The 9,236-nt window shown below is 32.9% G+C and overlaps 1 protein-coding gene across 4 annotated transcripts; it reads left to right on the top strand.

Moving 5' to 3' along the window:
• The first annotated feature begins 2,967 nt into the window (after positions 1-2,967).
• pmp22a (peripheral myelin protein 22a) lies at positions 2,968-7,103 on the top strand. Of its 4 annotated transcripts, NM_201311.1 has the most exon segments (6): positions 4,823-5,049; positions 5,321-5,414; positions 5,891-5,980; positions 6,072-6,165; positions 6,347-6,487; positions 6,567-7,103. In NM_201311.1, coding segments are annotated over 4 exon segments (474 nt in total). In that variant the 5' UTR covers positions 4,823-5,049; positions 5,321-5,414; positions 5,891-5,902; the 3' UTR covers positions 6,728-7,103.
• Positions 7,104-9,236: the final 2,133 nt, after the last annotated feature.

The raw sequence follows: 9,236 nt of genomic DNA, 5'->3' as shown, positions 1-9,236 counted from the left end.
AAATACAATCATATGTAATATAATAATTAATATAAAATTATAATAACGTTTTTTGTAATGCTCTGATAAAATTTATTACATAAAATTAATATATATATATATATATATATATATATATATATATATATATATATATATATATATATATATATATATATATATATATATATATATATATATATGTATATAAATGCCCCCAAAAACATAAAAAAAATAAACTTTTATAACTAAATTGTGACATCAAGGGAACATTTAGAACTTAACATGTTTGGTGGTTCTGGAATTTATTTATGTATTCACTTATTTACTTATATTTCTGCACTCTACTTAATTATCCTTAAAGCATTAGCTTTACATTTAAAAAAAAAAAAAAAAAAAAAAAAAAAAAAAAACTTTACTTGGCAGCCATTGTAAAAAGCCGAGCACAAGGGGCACACTTAATGGTCCACTGGCAGCAGTTTGTCAACCATACAGTGAACAGAGTCAGTGAGTCAAGGCTGCTGATTTATGATCCTCCCTATGACCTGCATCAAACACAGAGATCAGGGTAAACGCATTGCCCTGCCGCCACAAGCCCATTACTCTGACCCGAAATCCATCCATCTTCCAGAACAGCAGATCCCCTCCTTCGCCAACCCACAGTAACTTCATCCAACACTCAATAAGTGATGCCAACTCTCACAAGATGAAAACTCAACCGAACAAGACCAATATTATTAATTATACTATGTGGCAGCTGATTGTATGATTCTGATTTGCTTGAACATTCAGAGGTGGGCAACTATTTTTAGGGATCTGTGGCTAAAGTTGTTTCATTACAGGTTCATCTCACTACGCTGAATTATTTCAGCTATTTCACAGCTTACAACTGTCAAATATCAAATAAGATTAAACTGAAGCTGTCTAAGGACAAAAACCTGACAAATAAAACTAAAATAAACTTGCGTGGTAACTGTACTACCTGACAAAAGTCTTGTTATCGATCCCAGTTATAAGAGCAACAAATAATAACTCGACTTAGTTGATTATTTGGAAAAGTTGCAGAAGGTAGATTTTTTTCAAATGAATCATCTGTTAAACTGAATTCCATTCATCACAAATATTGCAGAAGACCTATAGGAACCCGCATGGAACCAAGATGCTCAAAGAAATCAGTCCAGTTTGGTGAAGGAAAAAATCATGATTTGGGGCTACATTTAGTATGGGGGCATGCAAGTATCAACACATTTGTGGTGCCCATTTCATTAAAACCCACAGGAGAGGGCAAGTTCTTGAGCAGGATAGCACTCTCTCTAGAGCTGTAGTTACAGTAGATGCGTAGTTTCTGGTTGTGTTCTGTTCCCCGTTATCCCCCATATGCCCTATTCATTAAGAACGTTCTAACATTTAAACATTAAGGTCAACTTTCTTAGCTGTAAATTGCTTTCAAAGTATTTTTACAGTTCAGTTTTAGCGGTCCTCAAATTGACAATTGCGTTCCCTTCGTAGTCCACTTTGAAACATTTATGCCATTTTAAACACAGCCGTGGCTCATGATTATAATAATAGGTGACCTATTATTTCCAAAGCTTGTAAAAAAAGTATATAGCATACGTTAATGTTTTTAATTAATAGTAGGTTACTTATTAAGACATGTATCTGTACTGAATATGACATGGGCCTGTTGGTTAGAACATTTCTGCAGGGGTTTGAAAATCTAACTTTGAATGTGTCAAATTGTAAAAGTAGACTTAAAAATAAATAAATTAATTAATTAATAAATAAATAAATAAATAAATAAACTTAATAATGATAATAATAATGATAATAATAATGGGTGACACAGTGGCACAGTAGGTAGTGCTGTCACCTCACAGCAAGAAGGTCACTGGTTCGAACCTCGGCCGGGTGAGTTGGGTTTTCTGTGTGAAGTTTGCATGTTCTCCGTGTGTTTACGTGGGTTTCCTCCAGGTGCTACAGTCTATATATATGAATTAGGTAAGCTAAATTGTCGTATTGTATGTGTGTTAATGAGTGTGTATAGATGTTTCCCAGAGATGGGTATCAGCTGGAAGGGCATCCACTGCGTAAAAACATGCTGGACAAGTTGGTGGTTCATTCCGCTGTGGCGACCCCGAATTATTAAGAGCCGAAAAAATAAATAAATAATATATAATAATATATATAATATATATAATAATAAATAATGATAATAATGATATAATATAATAATTAAGTACGATTTTTAATTTCTTAATAAACTGTAAATTAGGCCTACAACCATTAAAGATTTATATGATTTATACATAGCTTTAAGATTAGAATATGTTTTAGCTAAGTGATTTTATATGGAATATTCTCAATAATATTTGTAAAGGAAAGATAAATAGGTCCTATATGTGTCGTTTACATTATAGCCTATATTTCAATTAATATATATAATAGTGTTTTTATCAAAACTAATATTGGAATCCATGTCTATTTGCATCTTGAATGGGCTATTTTTGAGTAAAAAAATAATAGTAAAATTGACTACAAATGCAAAAAAAAAAAAAAAAACACACCCAAAAATCTACCAATAACTGTGCTATCATTTGCTCACTCTCCACTTGTTCCAAACCTGTTTGAGTTTATTTTGTCTGTTCAATACAACCCTTTGTGATATACTAAAAAATGTTCAAAACTGGTAACTGTTGACTTTCATATTTTTTTTTTTTTTGTTGTTTATTTGTCTTTGCTTTACCTACAAGACATCTTTTTTGTGTTCAATAGAAAAATAAGGAACTCATAAAGCTTTAGAACCACCTGGTAGTAAATCTATAGTGTTATCTTTTTTCTTTCATTTGAATTAACCCTTAAACAAAAAAAGAAGTCAAAAGTTTTATATTATAAGTGGACTTGGCAACTCTGCACTCTACCCAAAAAAAAACTGGGCTGGCACAAGGAACGCCTCTCTCACTCTATTTACAAACACAGCTGCTGCCATGGGACTCCTGATGAGGGCGTAACAGAGTCAAGCAGACAGCACCAAAACATGCATATAAATCCAGAGCTTAGCGACTCAAGAATCTGTATGGAGACACGCAAATAACATTTTATAAAAGTTAAAATCCTGACTTCAATCCTGATCCTAATAGGTTCTATTTGCTATTCAGTCCAGCTGCTTGAGCATACAGACACATGCCAACATTCTGGGCATACTGTGGGGCCCTACTCACACTAGTACACACCATAAACAGTCACACATTGGGACGTAATCCATGTGTGCCACTGAAGGGGAGCATTCAAAATGGCGGATGAAGCTGGCCTTGCTGTAAGTCTGAGTGTTGTATAGACAGACTTATATGTGTAGTAATTGGTTAGTTTGCATAGGGTACCAACATATTTTCGAAGTTTAGGTTAAATGTTTAGGTTGTAAGTATATTTCAAGTGTAACTGTAATTACTATGAGTAAAATGTATCTGTATGTGTATGACTTAATAATTAAATATGTATGTTTATGACTTATATTAAATAAAATAAATAAATAAATAAATAAAATAAATAACATTTAAATAATGTTATTTAAAACAACAAATAAAGTTATTGATTTATTGAGTTACATATTTTGATACAATATGTTATTAAGGTATTTAAGATTTTCCATTACACTTAACAGTACTACAAACCCAGTAAGTCTGTAACAGAATAGTTAAGTGAGCTCTTAAAAATGCTAAATCAAAACTTTGGGAACATTACTACTTTTCTGATATTATAATTCAAACATTCACTTCTGAGTTATTTTATTATTAATCATTTTTGATAATAAAGTATAAAGTATATACAGTTGAAGTCAAAATTATTAGCCCCCCCCCTTTTTTTTTTTTTTTTTTAATATTTCCCAAATGATGTTTAACAGAGCAATGACATTTTTACAGTATGTCTGATAATATTCTTTCTTCTGGAGAAAGTCTTTTTTGTTTTATTGCAGCTAGAATAAAATCAGTTATTAATTTTTTTAAAAACATTTTTGGAACATAATTATTAGCCCCTTTAAGCTATTTTTTTTTCGATAGTCTACAGAACAAACCATCATTATACAATAACTTGCCTAATTACCCTAACCTGCCTAGTTCACCTTATTAACCTAGTTAAGCCTTTAATTGTCACTTTAAGCTATATAGAAGTGTCTTGAAAAAATATCAAGTAAAATATTTTTTACTGTCTTCATGACAAAGATAAAATAAATCTGTTATTAGAAATAGGTTTTTAAAACTATTATGCTTAGAAGTGTGCTTTAAACAGAAATTGGGAAAAAATAAAAGGGCGCTAATAATACTGACTTCAACTGATATATATATATATATATATATATATATATATATATATATATATATATATATATATATATATATATATATATATATATATTGTCATCTTGGAATTATAAGGTTCTATCTGCATTCTGAATAATTTTGAGTTATTGAGCTTTAAAGTTTTATTATTCCATATAGCAAACGTGTGTAACATTTATTTTTTATTTTTTAAACAATAAGTGAGTCAATGAGCAAATAACTCTCTTTATATCTCTTTTATATATAAAGTTGTCACACACACACACATACACACACACACACACACACACACACACATATATATAAGTAAGCTGAACATAAAATCAAACTGAAAGCATACTTTCTCAATACAGTGTAAATAAATATTAATTTACAGTGTAAATAAATATTAATAAATTAATAAATAAATAAACAATTACATACACAATGTAAACAAACATACTTTTTTCTTCTTGTTGTTGTTGTTGTAAGGGCAAACCATTTAAAGTGAGGAGTAGTAAAGTATGGGAGGGAAAAGAGAAAAGTTTGACGTAGTGACGCTTCAGGGCGGTGTTCTCACGTTTCTGAAAAAAAGAAAGGAAGAAAAAAAGCAAATACTGCTGTGGTACTACATCTGGAATACGGAGACGCGTGCTTTGAGAATCTATAGTGGGATACCATAGAAAAGGCGACTTGTGTTTTCTTCCTGCTCTCTTGCATTTCAAGGATTTTTCTTCTCTTTCTCTCTCTCTTACCTGTAAGTTGGAGAACCATAGAAGTTTTCTATTTTTACTTTGGTCCTTTTTGAATGAACATTTGCATGCCATTTCAGGAGATTCTCAACCACATTTGTGTTTAGTAGTATATTCCAAGGCTATACTTTGGCAAGTTGCACAAGTTTGTTATTCAAAGTATATTTTCATCCTCACACGGTTTAAATTATTTTTAAAATAAGTTATAACATTAAGTATTAGTTTTGCATTGCCAGCTTTAGTTTTGTGTGAACACATCTTTCGTCTTCTCTAAAGGCACGGTTGGCGTGCGGAGTTTTGCAATAACTGGTTTGGATGAAAATAAACGCTGCTCGGGAGTGTTTTCTTTTTGACTACTTCAGAAAAATGGGCAAGTTTACACTTCTCAATAACTTTAGTCGTCAAATGCTTGATATTCTCTCAGAATAGGCATTTGTAGCGAGATAGCAAAACCTGTAACATATAAACTAACAGATAAACACTTTGAAGAGACGTGACGGAAAAAAGGCGGCACGCGAGAAAAAAAAGGGATGTGACTGGATTGTATGTGTGTATTTAGTTGCAGTATTGTGTTTTTGTTTTGATTAAATACAGACATTTTAAAAGCCTTAAAAGATTGCAACGGGATTAGTGCTATTATCAAAGCAATGTGTCAAGAATACAGATGTTTTCAATTAAAATGTAGATAAGAAAACAGGCGGCAGTGATAGTGTTTGGGTTGAGATACCTTTGACAAAGGCGCGGTCTTGTGGCCAGATGAGGAACTGCAAGAGTAAACATTGTCCATCACAAAACCCGCCAGGTATGTGCTTTAACTTTTATTACTTACTCTTTCTGTTCTTTTAGAAGAAACCCAAAATGCTGGTCATTCTGTTTGCAACGATAGTCTTGCATTTGACAAGCCTTATCATTCTCTTCATTGCCACTTGTGCCAGCGTGAGTATCATCTTTGACATTGCTATTTGACATTTTTTTTATTGGTTTGTGTGTAGAGGTAATCACTAGGCTGTTCTTTTAAACTCAATAGGCTTGGAGAACACATGGAGATACGAGTTATGACCTCTGGTACGACTGCACACAAATTAACGGAGGATATAAATGCAGTGGAAATGGTGATGCAGGTGAGTAAGATGACTTTAGTATACCAATGTCTTAAATGTTTCGGAAGTTTAATTTTTATTAAAGGAAAAACAGACACCAATGTTAAATAATTTTACAAGCATTCTATGCAATTATATTAGTAGTAATAAAGCATAGATGTAACAAAATTAAAGAATTATGCTTATTTCTGATTAATTTCAGATTGGCTTCAAGCGGTGCAGGCCCTGATGGTCCTCGCCACCATTTTCTGCCTGATTTCCTTCATCATCTTCCTCTGCCAGCTCTTCACTCTCGTAAAGGGAGGTCGCTTCTTCTTCACTGCCGTTTTCCAGATCCTTGCAAGTTAGTATTTCTTCATTTTGTATATTAGTTCATCTTAATTAGCCTATGTGTCTTAATTTTGTCCCTTTATCTCCCAAAGGTCTGTTTGTGATGAGCGGTGCCATCATCTACACGGTGATGAGTCCACAGTGGAAAAATGATAGTGATACTTACGGATATGCTTTCGTCTTGGCCTGGCTGGCCTTCCCTCTTACGCTCATCAGTGGCTTAATTTACATCATCCTGAGGAAGAAAGAATGAGAGTTCAGCCCTCTGGAATTTTATTAGAACTGAAAAACTGACTCTTAAATGGCCGTCTCCTCCAGGCCTAAATATTTAGACCTAATGTGATTAAAGAAGTTGACCATTCATGAAGGTTCGATACAGCAACGACACAGTGAGCATGATGAAAATTAGTGTCTTTGGCTGGTGAGCCTATTTTTATCACATCTACATGGCTTTTTTATTTTTGTTTTTGTAAATATGAAGTGTCAATGAAGGCCCAGATTAAAAAAAAAATACTCATGTAGGAGAGATACAGTATAGGAAAAGTATAAATTGTTTTTGTTTGTTTTGTATTGTGTGTTATAATCATTTTCAATATCTTGTTTTTAATAAAGTGTATTCTCAAAGGGAATTTGTTGATGTTGACTTGAAGTTTTTCTTATAACCTAATTACAGAATTCTTTATATATATACATATATATATATATATATATATATATATATATATATATATATATATATATATATATATATATATATATATATATATTAACCATTGCTGAACTTTATAGATAGATATGCCGGATGTTTTGTCAGTTTTCACAAAAACATTTTATATGCATATTTTACCTGTGAACACTTTATGTTATGTCTTCTGTTTTGTTTAAAAAAAAAAAAAAAAAAAAGTTTTTTCCCTTTTCTCAATTTTTACTATTTTCAATTTTTACTGTGAATGTTTTTGAAGGGGTGGGTATCGTTTGGTGTCCAACTAGAAATACAACGACGAATAGTCTGAAAAACTAAGCAAGATTAAGGTCAGCGGAGGAGAAAAACAGATGCCACATGGTGATGACTATTCATGCACACTATCTTTGACTCATCTCAAAGCCCAGAGGATAATAAAATGTGAGGGAAAAAAAAGAGTTTAAAAACTTTCTGAAAGTTTATATATATCAGAACTAAAATAACAAGACAAAACTGTCATTCTTTTAAAATAAACGATGTTATTCTTTTAAAGTAAATGGTGAAACAGTGAAACCAGCGATCTTGTAAAAAGTTTAATATTGGACCAAGTGTGTCCATCAGTAGTTTAATCAGAGGCGGACTGGGACTTTAAATCAGCCCTGGCACTGTAGCCACACCAGCCCACATTACTACACTGACACAGCTCCATCCATGGACACGAACATTCACTACTTATATTGGTGTACAGATAGTAAAATAAAATAAGCAGTATCATATGTATTAGATATTTACACATTTAATGTATGTGACTGGAACAAAAACAACCCATTTATAACAAATTTATATATTAAATCATTCATTTTCGTTTTGGCTTTGTCCCTTTTTTAACCTGGGATCGCCACAGCAGAATGAACCGCTAACTTATTTAGTATATGTTTTACGCAGCGGATGCCCTCCAAGCTGCAACCCATCACTGGGAAACCCCTAAACATACATTTACATACATGCACTACGGACAGTTAAGCCTATACCCTATTCACCTATAAGGTGAGGTGACAGCGCTACCCACTGCGCCACTGCGCTGCCCCCTTTTGAGAATAGTTCAGTTCATTTTATGCATCTGGCAATATCCGATTTTAGAGCTTTTTTTGTTTATTTTTTGCTTTCTTTGAGCTTTTCGGCACTGCCTTTCCTTTTTTATGGTCCATCTCTGACAATTAGCTTGTGTTGCACTTACTGTTTGTTTGACATTCTTGCCAGATTTTGATTACATTCCGCGTAACCTCTGATTAGGATGGTCCATCTCGAAACCAGCCGGTCGTTGTAGATTGGGCCAATGCTTTACATTTATTATTATTATTATTCTTACTATTACCATCATCAAAAGCTGCCTACAGGTAAAAACAATACATGTAAAAAAATAAATAATAAAATAGCTGACCGGCCCACATTAAAAAAAATGGTCCGGCCTTTCTGGCATTTGCCAGAATTGCCAGATGGCCAGTCCGCCCCTGAGTTTAATACATGGCGGTGTTTCACTATTGCATGTCTCCATCTTAAAACCGATTCGAAGCTAATTCAAAGACACCTCCAAGGCCTGTAATGGGTGGATCAGGAAAAGTAGAAATTCAAAATATAACCACTGGTGTAATAAAAGCACTCACAATTTCTAACCTGTAGCTCCCCCAAGTGGACAGCATTAGTATACGCTTGCATGCATGACATGGAATGCTAGGAGGTTATTGCAGAGAGCAGTTTATGTGACATACCCCAATAAATCCTTAAGATATCCTTACTAGTGTTCAGTTGCAAACAGTAACATAGCATAACCCGAGGTGTATTGCAAATGCAAATCAAATATTTAAGCTGGGATTTCCACTCTATCCTAATTTTAGCCTAGTATCAGTTGTGTAAAAAAATAACTAAATTAAAAGGGACCTATTATGCCTATTTTCACAGGATGTAAAATAAGTCTTTTGTCAGCTCAAACACCCTACAAAAATGTTTTTTTTAACTCTTTGAAACAGCCCCTTTTAGGCTTTGAAATTATGCTGTTTTGGTGACTATCCTTTTCAGTAAA

This window comes from Danio rerio, chromosome 3, assembly GCF_052040795.2.
Source record: "Danio rerio strain M-AB ecotype USA chromosome 3, GRCz13ab, whole genome shotgun sequence".
Taxonomy (NCBI): domain Eukaryota; kingdom Metazoa; phylum Chordata; class Actinopteri; order Cypriniformes; family Danionidae; genus Danio; species Danio rerio.
This window is presented reverse-complemented; position numbering and strand designations above follow the sequence as displayed.

Excerpts from the sequence above, each read along its gene's own strand:
- pmp22a (XM_087242258.1), top strand. The coding sequence starts at position 3,269 with ATGGCGGATGAAGCTGGCCTTGCT. Across the intron at positions 3,293-5,890 it reads CGGATGAAGCTGGCCTTGCT|AAGAAACCCAAAATGCTGGT; the intron begins GTAAGTCTGAGT and ends CTGTTCTTTTAG. Across the intron at positions 6,166-6,346 it reads CAGTGGAAATGGTGATGCAG|ATTGGCTTCAAGCGGTGCAG; the intron begins GTGAGTAAGATG and ends GATTAATTTCAG.